The 23,281-nt window shown below is 48.4% G+C and overlaps 1 protein-coding gene and 1 long non-coding RNA gene across 9 annotated transcripts in view; one reads left to right on the top strand and one right to left on the bottom strand.

The window, feature by feature from the left end:
* The window catches only part of FAM168A (family with sequence similarity 168 member A), a 235,165-nt gene that overhangs the window by 186,160 nt on the left and 25,724 nt on the right, over positions 1-23,281 (top strand). For 2 of the 8 annotated variants that reach the window (XM_060159966.1, XM_060159969.1), the window contains exons 5-12: positions 5,042-5,167; positions 11,702-11,844; positions 12,726-12,900; positions 14,203-14,333; positions 15,058-15,617; positions 16,061-17,091; positions 21,184-21,350; positions 22,987-23,082. In XM_060159966.1, coding sequence (XP_060015949.1) covers positions 5,042-5,167; positions 11,702-11,844; positions 12,726-12,900; positions 14,203-14,315 — 557 coding nt within the window. In that variant the 3' untranslated portion in view covers positions 14,316-14,333; positions 15,058-15,617; positions 16,061-17,091; positions 21,184-21,350; positions 22,987-23,082. Of the gene's footprint in view, positions 1-5,041; positions 5,168-11,701; positions 11,845-12,725; positions 12,901-14,202; positions 14,334-15,057; positions 15,618-15,724; positions 17,092-21,183; positions 21,351-22,986; positions 23,083-23,281 lie in introns of those variants that run through there. The other 6 variants (XM_060159970.1, XM_060159964.1, XM_060159968.1 and 3 more) reach the window with 5 other exon arrangements.
* Positions 1,708-23,256, bottom strand: LOC132526119 (uncharacterized). The gene is made up of 3 exons (XR_009542458.1): positions 23,226-23,256; positions 5,146-5,224; positions 1,708-1,785 (listed from the first exon to the last, which is right to left on the bottom strand). It is a non-coding gene; the product is annotated as an uncharacterized LOC132526119 (long non-coding RNA).

Here is a 23,281-nt window from a genome sequence, read left to right as displayed (position 1 = left end):
AAGTAGATCCCCTCTCCTTCCCTCCCCAGATCCCATCCCCTAGGCTTGGGCTCCCCCAGGTGGCTCAGCAGCAGTTCCTGAAGCATGCAGGAACATGTCTGATGGTGCAAAATCATGGGTTGGAGACACACACGAACCGTCCCCTAGGGCAGCAGTGAAGGATCATGGCACTAAAAGGCGTCTCTCCCCTTCCTCACCTCTGGGGTCCCATCTGACCTAGGTCGGAAACCTTTACCCTCACATGGCTGCTGAATTCAATCAAACAAGTGAACAAAAATTCCTGGGTCTCTATGGCTCCTCTGTTGGCTTTATGGCAGCCCCTGCAGAGGAGTACCTGGATTATGCCTGTAAGAATGCAAAACACCAGTCTGCCCCACGATCAGATTTTCCATCTCCATTGGCAGTCTCACATGTTTGAAGACCTGGTTAACTTTAGATACAATCTATTCCCTTAGCCCAGATCTTGAGCTCTGGCTCATTTGGGGGGCATTTTCCTGGATGGTGAGAGGTGAGGGTCAAGTGTGCTAATAAGCCAGGGACCAGAGCTGGATTCTCTGGGCAGTGTGGACTCCAGGCCCAAGGCACCACGGGAACTTCTGGGCACCTGTGAGGGTCCCAGCAGTGTAACTTGACTAGGTCCTTTTTTGTCATAGACAGGAAGGGACCATAGGAGGGACTTGCTGCTTTCACCACCCTCACCTGGGCTGCTCAGGACAATGTTTTCGTAAAGTCTCTGCACACTTTCTCGACTTTTAACCTTGAATTATTTGGATGTTGAAAATTGAATTTGTGTGTGGCACATCTTTTAGGAGATGAGCTGTGAAAATCTCTTCTTGCTGCTGCTGTGGGCTGCGTGATCTTGGGCAATTTGCTAATGTCTCCAGGCCATAGATAAAATGTTTTATTCCAGATGATCTCTGAGGTCCCTTTAAATGCTAACAGGTTGCCCTCTTATAATCTTATTCTCTCAGTTTTGCTAGTCACAGACCCGTTTCTCTTATTGTTTATGAGGAGTCGTGTTTGTTTGCCTCAGGATATATGAACTTGAACAGAAGACTCCATATGAAGTGAGAGAAGCTCTCCTGCCTCCTCACCTCTCCTGTTATAGCATCTGTATGGAGCTCTTCTCTTCACAAAATGTTCTGTCCCAGACCCTAAGCTGGCCCTTTGAAGATACAAAGTTCAGTAAGACAGGGTTCCTGTTTTCAAGGTGCTCAAAGTTTAGCGGGGGAGATGGACAAACTAGCAAGTACAGGGGCTTCTAAGAATCACAGGAACTGGGATAGTGAACCAAGTGGGATACATGAGGGGGCTGTGATCAAGAAGTGGGGAAAAGAAAGGACTTCATAGTAGAGGTGAGTCTTCAGCTCCTGGTTGATGGATTAATAAATGTCTACCAGGTGGTATTTGGGGAAGGACATGCCAGGAAGAGTGAGCAGTGTGAGCAAAAATACAGAGAAGTGATGCTTCTTGGCATAGTCTGGGAATGGTGAACAGTTTGTGTGGCTGTCATGTAGGGTTTGAGAGTGAGAACAGTGATCTAGAGAGATCATAGGACTAGATCACGAGGGGCCTTGAGTGCCACACAAGGAGTTAGGTAATGGAGAACCATGGAATGTTTTTAAGAAAGAAGTTTTTGTGATTAGGTCTAGGTCTTAGAAATATCACTCTGACTGCAGCTTGGAGATTGGAGTTGGCAGGTTTAAAAACAAACAGAACAGTGAGGAAGCAGTTGCAATAATTCAGGTAAGAGGTGATGAGAGCTTCCATTGGAGCTGTCCACACCTGTGGGGATGGAAGAGTAGACAGACACCAGAATTAGAAACTGTAAGACTGGCTGACACTTGATCTTTGATCCTCACAATCAATACTATGAAGCAATCAGGGAGTGGTTATTATTGCCATTTTATGAGACAACAGACCTGAAGTTTAGAAAGGTATAGTGACTTGCCCAAGGTCCCACAGCTAATAAGTGGCACAGCCCAGGCTAGAACTCAGATTTCCTGACTTACTACATTGTTCAGGATGATGGTCCCTTGCTGCCTCTCCTCCTTGTAAGTGTGCTTAACAGATTGTTCAAGTGTCAGAGGGCGTGAGGGCCCCGTGTCCAGGGATGTGAACAACCCAGCACTTGGACGTGGGCCGCATGCTGTGACTGGGCCGTGGCCCTTCACTGCCATGGGTTCTCTCTCTCTCTTTTTTTAAATTGAGGAATAGTACATATATAGTACTACATAAAGTGCAAAAGTACGTAGTCTCAAACGTACACCTCAATAATATTTGACGTATATACACTTGTATTTATTCAAAATATAGACCATTTCTAGGAGTTGGTACCTTTCATGGCACCCGAGAACAGGCATACCTGTCAGAGCAGCGTCCTCTATCACCATGCCTCTAAAAGCTTCAGTTGGATTGTCTTCATCCCACAGCTGAACTCTGAATCACTACCAGCAGCAGAATGGGTTTCTTTAGAATTGTATGTGGACGTATAGCTAACTAATGAGGAAGTCAAGTCGACAGCTGTTATTTGTTGTGTTTTGTTTTCAGCCTTCATATTTATCCAGTTATTTAAATTATTATGTATTCATATATACAGAAAAATATAGAAAATATTAGTATTTGTTTTCTTTATAATGAAGCCAGAAGAAAATACCCACTTCTTCAGGAACATGTATAGGTTAGCTCACTTGCTCAGTTGGGAAACACATAATCAAAGGCACAGTCGCACTTGCTTCTTTCCTGGTTAACCTGGAACATTGTTTTACTGTGTGTAATGCTGTCTTGTTCACTCTCTGGTTGGCGTGTGGCTGTGTTGCATCCCCAGCTAGACCATAAATACCTGGTGTGCGGTGACCATGACCCACGTGTGTTCCTGTCCACCGTGGCGCTCCCCTCAGTGCTGAGTGCAGTGTAGGCCTCAGTCACTCTTTGGTTAATTTTGATTTACTTATTTTAATTGTCACACAGTCCTTTAGGCTAATGTCAGACTTTTGGCTCATGATTCAAATTATGGTAAAGATGCACCACTTGGGTTAAAAACTGGACCAGAGCAGGTCCTCCAAATTCTCAGCAGCCAAATTTAGGCCTCCTGCTCCCTGGTGGATTCCTGTGGGGTCTTGAGGGCCTGGGCTTGCTCTGTCTGACTTCTCAGAGCTACATGTTTCACTTTTTAGGGAGTTGTTCTAGGTGGCCAGGGCTTTCCAGCCACGTGAAGTGGCAGATTCTAAATCTGGAGCTATCTTAATAAGATTTTTCAACACTAATTGGGTCCTTTATTAATTCCCACCACTCCACCCATCCCTGCCCCCCAGGAAAAGAAACCCATGATAATTGTTTAAATTGACTGCCCTCCTCCTGTGTTGTCTGCAGAGTCATGTTGTAATGTCCAGCAAAGGCCCTGGACTCTGCATGGGAATTCTGCTGGATCTCCATTTTCTTCTACCAGAATTCTCCTTTTAGTGTCACTTCCCTGCCCATGATTTCCTTCTCATTTCTCAGCATCCGCTGTATGTATTGCGGGCCATTGATGCAAGCGCAGTCAGCCCAGAACAGCTGTACTTCTATCCTTGGTTCAGCAAAAACAGTAGTCTTTGACCTCTTCCTCTGACCCCAGTACTTCCATGACTGAAGGAACCAGAGGCATTTCCTGTTACCTGGACAGGCAGAGGAGTTTATGGAGATCTGTCTGGAGGTGGATTATCCTTGTCCTGATGGAATGAGAGGGTATAGGCAAACTTGCTTCTCATACCACCCTGTCTTACCTAGCCCCTTGTTAAAATGTTTCACGTATATCCAACTGTTGCCAGTACTAATATACTTTAAAACACCCCATATCCATGTCTCCCAAGACCTCATCTGAGTGGAAAAGATACTGTTAAAATCATTCTTCAGCCACAAGTAGAAATATGGGTCAAGAATATTTCTCCTCGGGAATTCCCTGGCGGTCCTGTGGTTAGGACTCCCCGCTTTCACTGCCAAGGGCCCGTGTTCAATCCCTGGTCGGGGAACTTGGATCCCAAAAGCCGCGCGGTGTGGCTAAAAAAAAAAAAATTTTTCCCCCTCTATTGTTTGAAAATATATCAAGGGAGATACGTAAAATGTTAGGCAATCCCTCCCCCCACTCCCTTTGAAACCCTATTTCCTCTCTCCTTCCCTACAGGACACATGAAGGTAAGTTTTTTGAGTCACTCCCCACTTCTATTCCATAGGAAACATCATCCTTCAAATTTCTCAAGCTGAGCTTTGAGTCAGCCTGGGAAGTCTCTGCAGATTTCTTTCAAACTGAGCCTCATCTCTATTTCACACCTACCCCAAGTTTGACATTTGCTTTCTTAGTGGCCCAAAAGATCATCTCTAATTCATGAGGCGATATCTCAGGTGGAGCACCAGTAGCACCTCAGCAGGAGACATAAAAGGTGCAAGAGGTTTGTCTGGCCCTGGCTAGGTCTACAGGAGAAGAGGTTTGCAGGTAGTGTCCCGCTGGACAGCCTTGCCTTGTAAGCCACCAAAGCTCAGTCCCTTTAGAGGAGATGGCAGTCCAGCAAGGTTCATGTCATGTGGTTATTAGTATTTTGGGGTCGCTCTTTGAAAACAATTTGTTAAATACACCTCCAGATGAGATTTCAGGCATAAAAAGGGGTACTCAGTTGATCTGGCCCAGTACATAGTCAAAGGCTCCGAGTTGCTACATGTTAACGAGCAGGTGGCTAAGGAGTATCCCAGAGTCTTGGGCTAGAATGTCAGGCAGTAGAAGGCAGTATTCATAAGCATTTTCATGGGTTTGGTAGTGGGTAGAAAATCCTGACTCCCCTACTTAGTATAAGCTTAGGTCTCCTCAGTTTCAAATCGTTTAGAAGGTCACTTCAGCACTCCTCCCAACCACTCACCCATCTCAGAAAGTTGAACCATCCTGTGTGTCTGAACAGGGCCCCTTGGGTTATATGTTTCCGTCCAGCTCAAGATCCTTGCTTTTGTGTCTGTGATTGGTGGTGCCCACTTCTTATTTCTGCCTAATGCCATTCTTGTGTCTTCCCTTAAGCAACTCTGCTGATGAAACAGGCCTGGCCACAGAACTCGTCTTCCTGTGGCACTGAAGGCACCTTCCACCTCCCAGTGGACACCGGGACCGAGAACCGAACTTACCAAGCATCCTCTGCGGCTTTCAGTAAATACAGCCTGTCTCCTCCTTTCCTTGTTCCCCTTGGTTGGGACTGATTTGCCTCTTAGGAAGAAAGGAAAGGGAACTTTTAAAACTGACATTTATAGGACACTGTTTTAAGAGGTTCTCTCTCCTACCCACCAAAAAATTGGCCCTCCTCATATAGAAACGGTCATCCTCTTTGATCACACACCCTGCTTTGAGGAGACACAAAGCAGTGAGGGAGAGAGAAGGAAGTACTCACCTGGCCAATGAGTTTGATGAGGGAAGGACTGTTACTGCATTTCAAGGGAAGGACAGAGGGCACTTTAAAGTCTTGTGGACTTTTGGACAGAGGGGGTTCCTCCAACTAGCACAGGGTTTTTCAACCTCAGCACTGTGGACATGGGGAGTAGATAATTCTTGGTTGGGGGAGGCTGTCCTGTGCATATCCCCGGGGGCAAAATTGCCCCCTGCTTGAGAAACACTGCCCTCGTGGAGGCTACACTGTGAGAGCAAGGTATGTGCAGGAAGTCCTCGTGAAGGTCGGAAACTATCTGGCCTGTCAGATTGGTCACTTCACTTGAGGCTCAGTAGAGTGACTGATGGTTTCACCTTCACATCTGATTTTTGACACAAAATGGCTCCACTGGGTAAAATGAGGACGAGTGTTCAGAAATGACTGAGTGGCATTTTGACTCTGTATGAGGAAAAGCTTCGTGCCTTGTTGCAGTTGTCCGAAAGAGGAGTGGCTGGCTTTGGGTGTGGTGAGTGCCAGTCACCCTGCCAGCAAGGGCTGCACAGGCCCTCGGAGGGATGTTGCAGACTAGGCCCGATGGTTTGGGGTTCAGTGAAGTGTTCATCTATTAAGTAAGTAAATTAGAAGAATACATTGTATTTAAAATTTTTCTTTAAAATGTTATTTTCTCCTTAGCTATCATTGCCCCTTCAGGTCAACATCAACTTACGTTTATACAACATAACTCTCACCTTTTGCAGAATATGTTTTCATGATCACCCTCTCATTTAATCTACACTATAGTCCTATTTGGGTGGATTTTTATTCCAGTTTGAAAGCTGAGGCTCAGAAAGGTAATATGCCCAATGCCATCCAACTGGTAAGCAGCGTGACTAGAAAAGTGTATCACCCAAGTTAAGTTTCTATTACTGACTTTTTTCCTTGAGATTAGTTTTACTCTTATTTAAGAGAGGGATGATAGCAGTAGGGAATTTTTCCAGGTACCTATGATATTATATATGTAAATGGGCATATATAAATGGGCATGCATATTCTGTCTTATATCTGCACATATGGAGGTAGATGCATATAGACACACCTGCTGTAGTGTAGCAGAAAGAAGCCTGGAGTGGAAGACCAAAAGAGTTGGATTCTAGACTTGGTTCTGTGTAACCTTGGATAATTCATGTCTGTGCTTTGGACCTTGCTTTTTCCAAATGTAACATGAGTGCGTTGGAGTAGGTCATCTTTAAGGTTCTCTCTAGCTATTAGGCTCCTGATTCTATCACCTTGGTGCTGTATACCCAATATCTTCCACTCTTTCAGGGGCCTCCTCTCTAGCTGCCCAGACCAGTAGTTGGCCAACTAGCCTTTGTTCACACATCTCCAGGTATGGAGTATTCATTCCCTCCAGAAGCAACCCTTTCCACAATGAGAAAGTCTGAGTATTAGAAGGCCTTGCCTTCCACTATGTTGACATCTTCCTAAAGTTCCACTGAAAAGTCCAGTAGCTATATTCCACTGTCCTCTCACAGGCTATTACAGTCTCTAGAAATGGCCAAGATGTGCTCTCTTTCTTATAATCTGTAAATACAGGTGGGATTGACTGGTCCTCCCATGTCCCACCAGAGTTCCTCCCAGCACACAGATTTTGTGGCTTCTAATACCACAGAAAACTCAGGGCACTTTGACAAATTCAGTGTAATTTCACTAACACTTGCTAAGCCTGTTTGTAGTTAGGTCTTCCTTCTACTTATTCAGCACTCTCTTGTTCAGCTGCCAACAAGGAGACTGGGAGGTCAAGGCAAGAATCATACATAGAGCTTTGTCCAGACATATAAATCTGATAGTCAATAAACTGATCAGTCTAAAAGGCATCCTTAATGTGAGGATCAATGTGTTTGGAGGTGGTAGGGGCTCTACAACTGAAAAAGATTTATGACAGTGCAGAAGGATTGAAGAGAGGGCTGAAAAAGTTTTATCTTGCTAATGTACACACTCTCTTTATTACCCTATTTGATGGAGTCTAAAATTATGGTTAGCAACCTGAGAGAAAGAATAGGGTACCATAAACAAAGCCTCTTTCATAAGTCAGGGCTGGGACTGCTAGTGATCAAATTCCTTTTTCCTCTCACAATATTGCCTTTAATGAAATGAAGACACAAAGGCCAATATACCAAATGTCCAAGATTGGACTACAGAGACATATAATTTCAGAAATGAGCTCTGCCCAGGGCATGGTAAGCCCTGAACTCTGGGCCCAGGCCCGCACTGATTTGCTGTGCAGTTTTGGGAAAGTTGCTGCTCCCCTGGGCTCTAGGTTCTTCATCTGAATTGCAGAGGATTGAATTCAAGTCTCTAATGTCCTTAAGGTATAGCATTCCAAAGTCCTAATTCTGTAACCTTCAGACGGAGGTAGAACTCTTTTCAGGAGACCCAGGCCCTGAGTGAGTGAGTTGAATCTAAGTTCATTTGAGCAAAATCAGTGAGTTTCTGTTTTGACTTGGTTTTGTTTCATTTTTGTTTGCATCAAATCCAACGGCTTTTTTTTTTTTTTAACTTAGGTGCATAAAGTAATAAACCCTGAATTTTGTGATACCCAAGGTAGCCCAGGCTACAGCCCCAGGGGAATTTCCAGTGATCCTCAGGGGTATGGACAGGACGATCAGTCAGTTGTGGAATGTCCTCTGCAATGATTTTCTAATAGAAGTCCCACTGAAATACTCAGAACGTAGAATATCAGCACTAGAAAGGTCCTCTGATATTATCTAGTCCAGTGAAGGTATTCCTTGAGAGAAGAATTGACGTGAATCACTGACAGAGCCCACGACTGGGACCACTGTAGTCAGAGAAGGGAACATTGAGTCCTGGGTCCTCGTGAGCCTTCGCTCATTTGCTCGCGTCTCATCTGTGAAACGTTTGCATTGGTCTTGATGATCTCTAAGGTCTTTTCTAGCTCTGCAGTTCTGCTTCTCCCTTCTCAACCTGTCTGGACAAATAGGCAAGGCCTTCTTCTCCAGCATCATCTTTTCGGCCACCCAGTGTGTTTTGGCTACTGATTTGTATTTTGAGTTTGTGTGTGTCTCATTTCATAACATGAAGAAAGGATACATTTGTAGACAAGGTTATTCTTGGATGTGGAAACCAAATTCTACTGCAGTCTCTTGGAACCTTTTGATTTTCCTCAGAGGGATAATCTCAACACTTTGTAAGATGGTTGTCCTTGTGACAGAGAGGGTTAGTGCAGGCTTCCTCAGAGGATAAAACTTCAGCACACATTCTCTGGCAGCATAAAGGAAAGTCACCAGCACTGTTGGCCTGTTATCTTTAAAGAATCTTAAAATCATGGCATTTTAAACCATCAGATTTTAGAATCTTAGAATCCTGGAGTCTGTGTTCCAAGCTGGATCACACCATAAAAGTCATACTAGTTTAACCTCCTATGTACTGTCATCTTTCAGACCAGTCTCTGCTTGTATACCCCCTAGAACAGGAAGCTTACTATCTCTCTATACAGTGAAAGAGAAAAGAATAATAGCTAATCTTTATGAACTGCTTTTAATGTGTCAGGCATTCTTTTAAGGGCTTTGCACTTATTAGTTAATGTATTCATCACAGTAACCCTATGAAGTAAGTGCTATTATTATCCCCATTTTATAGATGAGGAGACAGATGTATTCTACAGCTGTTAAGTAGGCGGGCTGGGGTTTGGACCCAGGCAGTCAGTCTGGCTCCAGACTACTTATAATCACAAGCCTGTGCTGTGTAGCTTTCAGAGACAGGCATCTTAGGATTCAGGGGTGTCCTGCCCTCCTGCATGGAAGAGAGGTGCTCTCCACTCTGGCAGGACTCCCCATAACCTGTTTTATTCCTTTAAATCAGAAGGTATCAGGCTTTTCCTGTAAAGGCCAGATAATAAATATCTTAGGCTTTTGGGGCCTTATGCTGTCTGCCATAACTACCATTCTACCAGTAAAGCAGCCATAGTCAGTATGTAAATGAACGGGCATGGCTGTGTTACAGTAAAATTTGATTTACCAAAACAAGCTACAGTCACACACAAAATTGTAGTTTGCATGTTTTAAATGTGAATAGGATGAATAAAAGATCCTGTGGTAAACAAATTTGGAAATAGTCTCCTGCACATCCCTATCTTGGAGATTCACAGTTCATCCTGTCATTTTAAAACTTCTCAGTGTCATGGAATAAAACCTATTTTCTCTCTTATTTTATATTTCTCCTCCCCCCCCTTCCCCCTTCCCCCCCACCTTCTCCTTGTCCTTTTTTTTTTGGCGGGGGGCAGGGGTGGCAAAATAACACTTAGGATCCCTTGTATACTCTTGGGACACACCCATCTAGAGAATCCCCTTTGTTTTACAGACAAGTAAACTGTGTCTCCAAGGTGAAGTACACCTCAAATAGCTCCTTCTAGATGTCTGCAAACCTAGACTCCCTGTCTTCCCCACAGTATCTGTTTCTCCTCCTGTGACCACATTTCATGATTAGCTGCACAATCTAGAAACTTGGAGGAACCTGCTCTAGACTTTTTCCTCAACTGACTCGTACCTCCACTTCCAGTTAGTTTCTAGTTCTTATCAGTGCTACCTTCTCATTAATGTATTTTTCCAGCCCCATTGCTACTTATTTCCCAAGCATATTTGACCACAAAATCAGTTTCTCCAGTTTCTCATGGAACAAACTATGGGTCTGCAGGTGGAAAGATAAATGACATGATTCCAGGGGAGAGGGCAGGACAGCTTTTCGGTGGTGCCTTGGGTGGTGACTAAATAACAGCTCTCATACCCTTCTGAGTAGCTCATCAGGGGCAGGGGGTCACCATGCCAAAGCTGTGGTGTGACTTGAGAGAGATTTGTGACTGTGTGGCAGCTTGCTTTAACTTGGGGTTAGGGTAGAAGAGACCCAGGGTCTTCAGAAAAATGGGATTTTAGTTCAGGAAGAGATCTTCATTCTTAGCCTTCTAATTTTACAAAATAGGAAACTAAGGCCCAGAGACTTGCCAGTAGTCACAGCAGATTGGAGGAAATCCTGGCCTGAAGCCTGGACCTCTTCTCTTCCAGTAAAGCACCCTTTTCACTCTGGCCCCAGTCCCTTCTTGTAAAACCAGCCCCATGTTACTGAAAGGGTCCTTGGTGAGCATCTTGTAGGAGAAAGACCTGAGGCCAAGAGAGGTTCAGTGATGTGTCAGCCAGACCAAGCCAGGACAGGGACAGGGAAGAAGCCCCAGCGGCACCCCATTGGACATCCAGAGCCAGGATCCCTTGGCACTGTCCCTTCAACTCAGAAAGAAGGTGGTGTTCCTAAAAAGACTTGCTCTTTCTGAACCCCAGGATCCCCTAGTACAGAGTAAGAGAGTGGGGGCTACTTGATGATCACTTGGGTTCCAAAGAATCATTCCACTTTGTGATTCTCTAAGAACACAGTCTTGTTCCTGAGTGATTCATGTTTCAGGTTTTTCCTGCGAACTTAGGATCTGACTCTCTTTTCCAGAAAATTCAAAGGCAGCACAATTTGTTTGAATGGCTGATTGTGAGCTTCCTGGGGCCTGACTTCTCAGCCCCTACCCAGCTTCAGTCCACCCTGCTGACCCCACATGGCCTGGGTTCCAGGTCGATGTGAACCTTTTTGATCCTTGACTTCAGTCTTTCAGACAGTGGTGGCGCTCCCCCAAACCCCAGGAGGGGAGGAAAGGCCAGCTGTGTAGAGCAAAGTTTTTCAGCATCCCAGAAGATGAGGGTCTCTGAATGGGGTTTTCAGTGGGGTTTCCACCTTAAAACTTGGCAGGGAAGAAGGGGAACATGGTGGAGGGCAGTCCAAAAAGGGAGAGAGATAAAAGGAGACAAAGAGAGAATACAGGAGAAAGCAAGACAGAAGCAGCAGCAGAGGATGCCCTGAGGTGCTGAGTATGGAGACAGAAAAGCAAGGAGAGAGAGTGCAGTATAGAGCGAGCAGGTTGAGGGTCTCCCGTCCATGCACACCTGCCTGTCTCATGGCACATGGCTCAGAGTCCCAGACTGTTTGAACTGCAAGGGTCCCTTAAGAGATCATCTGGTCCCAGCCTCTTATTTTATAGATCAGAGCCCTGAGACAGAGAAATAAGAGATGCCACACATGCAGCCACTGAGGGAGCTGCCTCTGGGGCCCGGGCTCTCTGGGTGGAGCCCTGTTCTCTGTCTGTTCTCATCTGTGTTTCCAGCCTGGATTCAGCCCATGTTTGTCTGGGGAGTCGTTGACTGGGACCTGCTGCCTTCCAGCGATGCCGTTCTGCCAACTAACTGAAAGTCTCTCTTATTGCCTTGGTACAGGATATACTGCGGGGACACCATACAAGGTCCCACCGACCCAGAGTAATACTGCTCCGCCCCCCTACTCCCCATCACCCAACCCCTATCAGACGGCCATGTATCCCATCAGAAGTGCCTACCCCCAGCAGAATCTGTATGCCCAGGTAGGTACACATAGAAGCCCGGGACCACTTCTTCTGCAGGTAAAGGAGCCACCAGCCTGGGTAGGGTGGAGGAGGGTGAAGAAGAGAGTTCGTGGCTCTGATGAGCTGTCGCTGTTGTGTCATTAAAACAATAACCTTGCAGTCTACACACTCCCCCAGTCTACCTCAGTCCACAGTCTGAGGCTCTTGTCATTATTTAGCAAAAACATTTGAGAAGCTCTGGATTAAGATGATCCAGGACGCCCTGTCTACTCTGCCCAAAGGTCAGCAGACCTGTGGGGCTGTGACAGCACAAAGCAGTCATGTGATCCAGGCAGTGGGAGGTCACCTCAGACCATTGTCTCCATCCTCAACCTTTTTTGCCTCCAGGGGAATAGATAGTAAGAGACACTTGGGGAAGTGCTCTGCATTTATGACAGTTTTCCAGTATGTAGAATGGCAGCATTCACACCAGTATGATACTCCCACCAGTAATCCCTCATGTGTGCACATGCACAGTGCTCTGAAGTTCACCAGCCTCGTCCACAGCCCTCTTCACTCACTGATCGTGGTCCCTACCTTTGTATTTTAAGCAGTCTAAGAAGAAGCACATTGCAATAAGATAAACATAGTAGATCATCATAGCAGCCCTAGGAGCGAGGCAGGAACATAGTAGATCATCATAGCAGCCCTAGGAGCGAGGCAGGACAGGGTTCAAGCCTTATTTTTCAGACCAGAAGCTGAGCCCAGCACTGAACTGTCCACAGCCACGTAGAAGACAGAAGCAGAGCCCCAGACCTTGTGTCCCTGGGCCAGAGCTTCTCTGACCCCATCCCTTAGGGTTTGGGACAGGCTCCCCTCCTCTCCAGAAGCCTGTGTGACCTCAGCCTTTTTTCCCCCAGGGAGCCTACTACACACAGCCGGTGTATGCTGCCCAGCCCCATGTCATCCACCACACCACGGTCGTCCAGCCCAACAGCATTCCCTCTGCCATCTACCCGGCGCCTGTCGCTGCTCCCAGGACCAATGGTGTGGCCATGGGCATGGTGGCCGGCACCACCATGGCGATGTCAGCAGGTAAGGGCAACATCTGTGTTGGTGTCCATCCCCTTCCTCCAGGAACTCATTGACAGTGGAGAACACAGTCATGGAATCGACTGTAGCAAAGCATGAAGAATTCTATGCCTGGGGGTTCTAGGAACACAGAGGAGGACCCTCTAACTCTGTCCACAGGGATGGGGAAGATTTCACCAAGGAGGACTTATTGAGCTAGGCCTTAAAGGGTGAACAGAGGCTAACCAGAGAGACGAAAAAGGGAAGGGCGGTCCAGGGGTAAAAAACATGGGTAAAGCACATTCACAGAATGGAAATGGTCTAAATCACTTAGAAAATAGGGGCGTGGAGTTGGAAGGGTGGCTGGAATAGTTGTCAGAGATAAAGTGGTGGAGAGTCTTGAATACCTTTAGGTAATGGGGAGATAAGCAGAGGAGAGATGGAGTTTGGTTTAATCATTCTCTCTGGCTGCAAGGTGGAGGCAGGCTTAGCCAGGGGGAAGCTCTGGTTTAGAGGAGACATGATGATGCTAGGACTCTGATAGCAGCAGGGTTCCAGAAAGGAGGGCATAGGGCAATGTTATTTAGCAGGCAGGAGCTTAAGGACCTGTCCAATAATTAATTGTGAGGTTTAGGAGAAGCAGGAGTCCAAGAGGACCCCTTCTCCATTTCTGGCTTACTCCAGAAACCCTGCCCTTCGGGAACCTTGAGAATGGGGGCAGGGAGAGATGCCAGAGGAAGAGCAGGTTTAGGGAAGTCTTTGGATGAACTGGCATTAAAAAGAAAGGCATGAGAAGAAAAGAGGGCTCTGAATAACCTTTAGAGACCCAACTTTCAAAGAATCAGCTAGGTCACCTTCTGGGGGAAGAGAGTATGAGGGGTTGAGTGGACAGGAGGTGGGAGTTGGGATTTTATTCTGCCCCCTAATGTAGGCGTTGTTGAGGCCTCTCACTCCCCAGATCAGGTCAGCAAGCTATTGAATGTCTGCTGGGTGCCAGCCTTGTTGGTTGGGTCCTGGGGACCAAATACTGATAGATCAGACCAGAACCCTACCCGTAGGAACAACTAGGTTAGTGGGAACACAACGATGTGAACCAGCGATCACCACTCAGTGTGATGTTGGTGCAGTGAGGGGAGCATACAAAGAAGGGTGAAAGGAGGCCACTGAAGATGAGTGAGTGACTGTCCTGGAGCACGAGGAACGCTTCCCCTGGCAAGATGCGGAAGGGTGGGCAGCAGCTGTGTGAAAGGCTGTGGCTTCATCCTCTTCATCCCAGCGCTCTGGGACGGCCTCATCAGGTTTCCTCTTCTCTCTCTGGATGCTCAGGTACCCTGCTGACTGCACCCCAGCACACCGCGATTGGGGCACACCCTGTCTCCATGCCAGCATACAGGGCCCAAGGGACCCCTGCGTACAGCTATGTGCCCCCGCACTGGTAAAGCCTGCATCCCATCCAAGTGAGTGGGGCCCAGGGTGGGAGAGGTAGGAGGGTGACAAAACAGAATTGTTTCAAAGCCCCTGTCTTGGTCTGAAGCACAGGTGTCGGCAAGGGGCAGGTGACAGTTACCAGTTACTTTCCTGCTCCAGGTTCAGTAATATCACTCTTAATAATAGCTGTAACTTTATATATATTCTAGATACTTAACGTATGCTCTCTCATGATCATCACAGTAACTCTGTGAAATAAGGATCATTAGCTCTATTTTACAGATAAATACATAGTTCAACATCACTTAACCAGTAAAAACTGGGACTTGAACTCCAATCCTCTAGTACTAAATTCTGTGCTCTTTACCATACCGTCTTCAGGCGTCTTCTACCTGTGGGCCCCATTCTTCCAATGAACTTTTACCTCAGTCAGATGTTGGCTCTGACTGGGGCCAGGCAGAAACTCTGGGCCATCCCCACCACCAGATTCCTTGCTGCCCTCTGCAGCTGCTGAGGCAGTGCCAGTGAACTGCAGGGCTCCAGGGATTCGAAAATCCTCTGCCCTACTTCCTCATCTCCCCCGCCCTCCTCCTCCAGGAGCTCTTGGCACTGGAAGGGAAACAGGCAGCTCCACTGGGAAGGCACAGAGGGCTCCATTTAGGGCTCCCAGCATGAGGGGAGGGGGTCCAGTAGCTTCCTGAAGTGGCCTCAGGGATGTCACTGTCACTAACGGCCTTCCCCTTCCTCCCCCAGATCTGGAGTCACACATTGTATGCAACTACTCAAGTCTTACACAGGTGCTGGAGCAGCTCCCTAGCAGCACCACCTCTATTTGCAAGAAGAGACAACGGAAGTGCAAGGGTCACTTTATGCATCTTTAACGGTTTTGGTTTTTATTTTCGGTTTTTGTAAAAGCTGCTTTTTCTAATCTCCTGCCTCTCCCCACTGTCCCCCTTTTAGCCACTGCCCTTCCAGCTCTAGCCCTCCTCCTACCTGACCAGGCACATCCTCTTTGCTCTTCTTTTCTTCCCCAAGAATCCAGTCCCGGGAGCCTAGTCTAGCAGCAGTCAGAGAGTGGGGTCTGTTGCAGTGGTTCAGCTGAAGGCGCAATTTCGTTTGAAGAGCATGAGAGATGTGATCCTCAGGTCCAGGGTAGGAACTCAGAGCTGTTGAGCAGGCCACATCTCTGGGGGATTGTTTATTTTTTGATTTTCCTCAAGCAGGATTAGTTTAAGACATTACCATGTCCTGACACAAATGAAATCTCTTCTGAGAACCATCGCAACAGACCAAGAACAAAACCACCTGATTAGGTAGGAGTGTTCATAGCAGCTTAATAATACCCCAGATCAGAACCTGGGAAAACCAGATTCTTTCTTTGGGAGAACTTGGGGGAGGGTGGGGGGAGGGAGGGCACTATGGAAAGGAAGAGGGAAGAGGGTCGAGAGGCGCTTGCCTGCTGGCTTTGGTTGGTAAGGTCTCTGGCCAAATTGTCTGGGCCTGGACCCTCTAACTTGCACAGTGATGTTAACTGACTTGGCACTTCCTCAGAAGGTGATTTTGACCTCAGACCTACCAAGCAGCTGCAGGGTGGTGAGATCCCAGCCTCCCAAAGCCTTGGAAGGCCAGGTGCCCTGTGTAATCCAGACCTTGGCCCCTGGGCCCTCATGGATCCACTCTGATGAGGAGCTTGCTCCTGATCAGAGTGGAAACCTATGGCATTTCTCTCCCTTCCCTTTGCCCTTCCCACTGCCAGGGCTCACCTGTCTGTCCATGGCGCTGGCAGACAGGCCAAGTTCTTGGTTACCTTGTGCCATTCATGGCCACAGTGAAGGAACCACATTCCAGGCGGGTGCTGGCAGCTCTGAAGGTCAGGATAGTGAAGGAAAAGCAATAGCAATAAACACTTCATAGACTCATGGAACTGAAGGGACCTTAGCAACCATCTCATCCATTCCCCTGTTTGACAGATGAGGAAGCTGAGGCCCAGAGAAGCGGAAAGGACTTCCCTAGACCTTGCAGTAAATCAGCATTAAATGCAGCCTTCCTGCCTGGGGCATGTTGCCCATGAAAATTTACCTAGGGATGGATTGGCTTGGTTTTGTAAAAATGAAGTCAGCAGTGCCCACACCTGGTGAGCTCGGGAACAGTCTCTGGGCTTTTGTTTCTGCTCTTTCCCTCCATAGATTCCAAAGGCGGGGATTGAAGACTGGGCAGAGGTGACATGGGGGCAGATGGCAGGAACAGAAATTGCAAATGAAGAAATAGCATTTGGAAATTCTGTGAAGACATCTGGAACTCTCATCCTATACCTGACTCCAGCCCTAGGGATGGCTGAAAAGGAGTCCATGCTTTTTAAGACAGTAGCCCCTCATCCTGAGAGGAGAGGAGGAGACATGGGCTCTCCTGGGAGAAGAGGGACGCACTGGTCTCAGCCAGGAGCCCGGTAGTCTAGCACTGTCCCCCTGCTCCCAGCACTTGGCTGGGCCAGCAGCCCCTTTGGGGATGCGGGGAGAGGAACATTTTACTGTACAGAATGGAATCATTGATAACATTTATAACTTTTAAATAACTCTCTTCATTTTAAATTCATGCATACTTGGACATAATCCCTACCCCTACCTGCCGTGTCTCCCTAAAGGAGGAGAAAATCAGGAAGCCCTTGGGCCAGAAGGACCTCAGAGGCTATCTGGCTGTTCCCAGGAGGGCAAAGCCCAGCAGCATCCTCAACCCAGAGCCAGGAGTTGAGGGCCCACCTTCTTGGCTTTCCAGGGAAATGCAGCACTGGTAAGGAGAAGCCCAGCTGTCCGAAATTAAATGGTCTGTTCTGGGGTGCTGAAGAGGTTTCATTTTAAAACAATAGGAAGTTTTCCAGTGTTAATCCATTTTTTGCAAATACCTCCTCCTACTGTCTGGTTTTCTAAGGGTGGGTGAAGGTTGTTTTAGATTATGTCATACATGTTTAGAAAATGCCAAAATAATAATAATGATTATAATAATAATAGGAATCCTTTGCATTTGTCAGGTGCCTCATAGACTTCAGAGCACTTCACAGCCTTTAATTTACTGGCCCTGAGAGCAAGGGTCAGAGTTATTACACCCATTTGACAAATGAGAAAACTGGTTCTAAAAGGAAAGGGAACTTGCCCAAAGTGAGCAGAATGCTGGTATCCTGACAAGCTTCCCTGAACCCTGCTGCCTCCAGATGGGCTAGGGTAGGACCACAGAGAGAAGGAAAAAGGGAGGAGATCTAGGAATGACCTTTTTACTTTTGTTCATTCTATACCAGTAAGTAAAAACTAACATCTAGTACCTCACAGTTCACAAAGCAGTTTCATATCCATCATCTGGTTTAACCCTGTGAAATAGATTATTCTCTCATTTGATCCATGAGGAAACGGAGACTTGGAAAAGCAAAGTGATTTGCTCATAAGTGGCAGAGCCATTTGAATCCCAGCCTGCTGCCTCTGTCCCTGCAGTCTGAATCCACACACGGCTCATGGACAGAAACATCAATGCTCAGTACCCTCTCTTAGCCCTAGTATGTAATTCAAGATCAAAGACAGGCCCCAAGGCAAAAACAAGGTGTGAAAATGCTGTGGTCTGGAAGAGCCCAGGCCCAGTGCCCCTTTTTCAGCCTGAGCCACTGGAGTCCCAGTTCAGCTGGCCTCACCCTTTTGCTTTGACAGAGATCCACAAGCCTGGCCAAGCTTGGGGAGTCATTGCAGAGGGACTGAGCCCAGGAGAACAGGGGCAGTAGTGTGCCTGTGGTAGGGTGAGAGCACACCTGGTAGGATCACAGGCGTCTGTTGGGGGGTACCATGGGTGTTATCCAAAGATACTGGATGGCCCAGTGGTCAAGCTGGACAGAGGTCAGAGCCGGAAGGGCCCTGCCATTGTAGGAAGGCCAGCAAGCCAGAAAGGACAAGGCGTGTGCCTACATACATAGCAAGCTACAGCGTGGCACCAGCAAAGCCCTCTCTCCACCCCGCTCCACTGCCTCTCCCTAGTACCACAGGCTTGGTGGCCAGGGTCAGGGGTACAGGTGGTTCCAGTCACCAGCCAACCCTCTTGGCTTCTGCCACTTCTACCTGGCTCCTCCTCATTAGGCTGGGGTCTAGGAAGCTGGAGTCTGGAGTGCCCCCAAGTGGTTAAGAGCCTGGAATTTATTTTTCTGCCACGTTTTGGAAAAATGTATTTAATTTCTTCCCCATGAGACAGGGCAGTTGCTGCTGTTCCTCTTTCTCTCCTGGCAGTGACCCAAAAGTACGTATCCCATTCCTATATCTTGAAAAAGGACACTCGCACCTGTCCAGAGTTTTCTGTCTGTGTACAAAGTACTTCAACATTGATTGCCAAAAATCCCCATTTTGTAGATGGAAAAACTAAGTCTCAGAAGGCTTAAGAGACTTGCCAAAGGTCACACAGCTCATAAGAGAAAGAGCCAAGATTTGAACTGTTTAAATCCTCTGCTTTCTGCTGGCACCTGCTGGGTCTGGGTGGCAGGCATGCAGAAGGGATGGGCTACCTATCTGCCCCCAAACAGAGGAAGACCCCACGGAAACCTGGGGAGCTCAATCCTGCCAACTGAGCAGATTTTTATGAGGAGCCCTGGGAACCCAGAGGCATATCCAGATGGTAGCACCCAGAGGATGAGAATTTGCAAGAAAAGGCTTAACTTGAGCAAAACATTTTGGGGTCATGAGGTTTAGGACTGAAGACATGTTCAAGGGCAGCCCCAGGCACCTGTCCGTTGAAAGACCCATGTCCCTGGGAAGCCTGCGTACCCTTACTTTCTGACCCTGGAGAGCCTGCCCACTGTCCAGACCTGGCGAGTTGGCACTTCCAGGGGACCTGGTGTAGCCCTGAATGGCCAAAAGCACATCTGACTCAAGTCTCTGGGCCTGTTTTTCCCCTGGGTGAGGACCAGGATCTAGAGAGACACTGTGCAGTCCTTTCTCCTTATCCCAACTCTGACCCTTGGGCACCCAAAGTGTTCCAAGTTTGAGGTATCCCACTCCCAGAGATCTGGGAGTGCTTCTTCGGAGAGGCTGGCTTTGTTCTGAGTAGGCTTCAGAAATGAATCACATGGAGCATAAAAGTAGTGCAGATCCTCTGATCACCAAGTTCTGGTGTCCTCACTGTACAGACAGGACTCTGGCTGAGTCAGGCCTGGAGCCCTGCATATCAGATCCTCAGCTCTGCTCTGTGGCCCAGAGAGAGAGGGCCTAGATGGCATGGGTCTTGGAGCGCTCTTGGCCCCAGCACTGTGGTTGAAGCAGTCATTTAGATGTCACCATGGCATTTTCTCCTCAATTGCTGTTGAGTGAAAGTATGTGGAAGCTCTGCTTTTCCATCCTGTATTCCACATCACTATAGGATATGTGGTCCCCAGCTGCTTGCCAAGCTTGGGAATCCGGAGGGGGCAGGTTGGGCAGCGGAGGGGGCAGGTGAGGAGGCTCCATACTCGTGTCCAGCCCCAGGGGAATCCAGGCCAGACCTACCTCCAAAAGCAGGATCACAGCAGAGGAGACCCACCCAGCCAGGCTAACATCTAATTCCACACCTGAGCCTCTGAGAGCTCAGCCTACTATGGGTGTGCCAGGCTGGTGGCAGGATTTGTCCTTTACTTGTCCATGTTCCCTTCTCCTAGACAACTTGTTTCTGAAATTAGGCATTACGTGGTTCTAGGGCCCGGCCTTTAACATTCCTGACAGGCCAGTTTCAACATTCCATAACCAACCTTGCCTGAGCCAGACTTGGGTCTCACTCCCTCACTTTCTCCAATGGGTATTTTCTATCTTGCATGCTGTTGAGTCCAGCCCAGTGGCTAGGTGATTGGGGTTGGTTGTCACAGAGCCAGACAGGGAAACTAGAACTCTTGCTTCCCTGTGGCTGCATGCGTAGTCCCTGGGTATTCTTGCTGTGGCAGTGAGGCCCTGTACCCAGTCCAGCTCCTGGTAGAGGGGGTATTTTCCTTTCTGAGGAGAACAGATATAACAGCCTTGCTGATAAGTACCAGCCCATAGGACTCAAATGGGTGAAGTCATCTTTGGGCCTGACCCCAGCAAGACCAGCATCTCCAGGCTCCAGCCTTCCTCCTCATGCCTGAGAGTCAGGGAAAGAGTGGGACTGCCCAAAGACCACCTTCTTGGGTCAGCCAGATTATCTGGATCTGTGGTGGGACTCCAGCTCTTCCTTACCCAAGGGGATGTAAGGCCAGGCCTCTAGCAATGTGGAGTTGTCTTGTAGTGACCTTTAAAGGCCCAAGGGCCTGTTCCCATCTCCTGACTAAAAGGTATCTTCATCCCTGTTCATGTCACACGACAGAGAAAACTTGTTCTCGTGACATGTACCATCCCTGTGAGAGAGCGTTGTATATGATTTTGTATTTTTTAATTCATTTTAACCTACAGGTTGGAATCTAATTTTTAAATTTTATTGGAACTCACATTTTAAAAAGAAAAACATTTAAAATAATAATAATAAACCTTTGACCAGTGTCTTCCAAGTAGTTTGATCAAAGAACTTATAGGTGTTTTCAAAACACAGCCTGGAGTGTAAAGATTGGAAAGCCCCATGGCCTCGCTTGTGTGTATGAAGTGTAAATCTGGTTTTGTTTTGGATTCTTTTGGGTTTTTGTTTCGTTTTGTTTTGAAGATCAGATAGTGATCACTCTGAAAGATTGAAGCCAAGAATTTGTAACTATGATATTTACTGTAAGCTGTAGAACATTCAATAACTATTAAAAAAATTTCCAAAAAAAGTCTGGGGTGACCAGACTGGTGGTTCTTGGGGGAGGGGGACACAGACACCTCCTGGGCCAGTGAGAGTCCCCTGGGTTTCTTCCCAAGTTGATCCTAAACTTGTTTTCACCAGTCAGGTAACACCTACGCTGCATCTCCGGGGAGGCCCTGGGACTCACAGTTGGGCCTGGGAAGTGGCCGTCGGCACCTGGACTAAGGTGTGTGATACCGAGTGCCCACCATGTGGCCAGCACTGTGCTTTATGCTTCGCAACTCATAATCCTCACAGCAGGATGGGAGGTGAGCCCTGTTGTTAGCCCTGTCCTTGGTAGTGGGCAGCTAAGGAGGGTTAAGTAAGTACCTCGGCCAAGGTTACAGAGCTAGTGAGGGGCGGAGTTGGAACTTACACTTGGTCTGGCTCCAAAGCCCAGGCACCAAGCCCCAAGCCCCACATTCTCCTGCCCACCCTGGAGGAGGCAATGCCTGTACTCACTCCAAGGGTAAATTGGTCAGGTGGGAAACCAAGGGAAGGGCTTAGTGTGGTTTGTAGTCCCCGAAGGACAGTTGAAGGCAGTCATATGGTCTCCATCCAAATGGTCATCAAGTGCTGTCAGTTTTAGTTACATCCTAAACATCTCTCTCTTGTCCAGGCCTGGGCTCCTCTCCCTGGTTATCACAGCCACCATCCCATCCTAGGGCCTGGCCCCTGCAGTCCACGCTCTCCCAGCCTCCAGGTATTCAGCTTCCTCAAATGGAGAGAATACTTGAGGCCCAAAGAGGCTAAGTGACCTGGCTGTAACTAACACTCAGGACTCTTGACTCTCGAGCCCTTTGCACCAAACCGTACCCTGGGCCTCCATAATGCCTTCCCCAGTTTCCTCTCCTGTCCTCACCTGACATGAAACTTATTCTCCCTCCCTTGTGATGGCAGAAAGCGCTGTCGGGTGTGGTAGGGGAGGGCCTTGCTGGGCTCTCTTCCCCTGCACAGGAAGGGGATTTTTCCCAAGGACTCAGCTCCAGGTCAGTGGCAGGGCTGGGGGCCAGGAGCAGGTGGAAGGCAGAGACCGGGGCCCCAGCACCCACCATTCTGGCCCATGGAGGAGGGGTTATGGAGTGAGAGAGGGCAGTCTCAGAACTGTCCTCAGTGGTTGGCCCAGGGCCCCACCGTGTCCTCCAGCTCCCAGCCCTGCCAACAGCCTGGGCCTACCTTGCTCAAGAGCAGGATTTAGAGCCAAGAAAGCTTCCACGTGAGGGTGGGGGCCCTAAAAGCCAAGGGTATCAGACACACCCCTACCTGATCCCTCAGCAACTCATCCCACTCTTTTGGGAGCTGGCTTCAGTATCCTCCAGGGACAAGAGACTGGGGCCAGGGCTAGTCTTTCTCTTACCTTCCAGCAAGCAGGAAATTGGGGTGGTGGGAGTGGTCTGGAGGGGAGCAGTGCTTATTACCCCAGGGCCCAGCACTGAGATGGGGTATGCGTTACCTAACCCGGGAAGCCCAGACCCAGCCTCAGCCTCCACCGTCGCTGGCATCTGTATGTGCCTCACCCCAGGCAAGAGGGCATCCAGAGACCAGGGTCCAACTTCCCCCTGGGAAAGGAGGCCAGAGAGTGGGAGGGCTCAGCCTCCCACCCCTTTCCCCCAGGGCACTGTCTCGTCCTCATCTCAATGTGTCACACAAGTCCTCGGTGAAGTGGGGTTGGTTGGCTGAGGGGACAGCCAAGTTTGAGAAGCCACACCCTGAGGTGCAGCTGAACAGCTGGTGAGTAGGGACACCAGTCGCACCACGGCGGCCCCAGGGAACATTCCCCGGGGTGCACTCGTGATGCCCACTGGTCCCCTACAACAGACACCCTGTTCTAGACTTTGGCAACCTTTGTTGCTCCGGAAAATTCCTCCTGATGCCCAGCCTGTCTCCTTCCCTCCCCTCTCCTAGAGCAGGTGATGCTTTGCCTCCTGGGTCCTCAGAGGTGCCCTCCCTTTCCTGCCCACCTGAGAAGCCCGAGAGAGAGAAGCCTGTGCCCTAAGAGAGGTGAGAGAAAGGGAGAGGTCGAATCTCAAAGCTCAGCCTCCCCTCAGGCGGGGATTTTTCTCTGAAGCTGCTAGGCCGGCCCCTTGTCAGGGCTTCTGCCCTATGTGAAGCCTGGGCCTCCCGCAGGGTGTCCCTTTCCACACCTCCCCAGGTTCCATGAACCGTCACTTTTTGGTTCTTCAGCCTCTCCTTGGGCCTC

This window comes from Lagenorhynchus albirostris, chromosome 9, assembly GCF_949774975.1.
Source record: "Lagenorhynchus albirostris chromosome 9, mLagAlb1.1, whole genome shotgun sequence".
Taxonomy (NCBI): Eukaryota; Metazoa; Chordata; class Mammalia; order Artiodactyla; family Delphinidae; genus Lagenorhynchus; species Lagenorhynchus albirostris.
The sequence above is the reverse complement of the archived record's forward strand: the minus strand, read 5'-3'. Positions and strand labels throughout refer to the sequence as shown.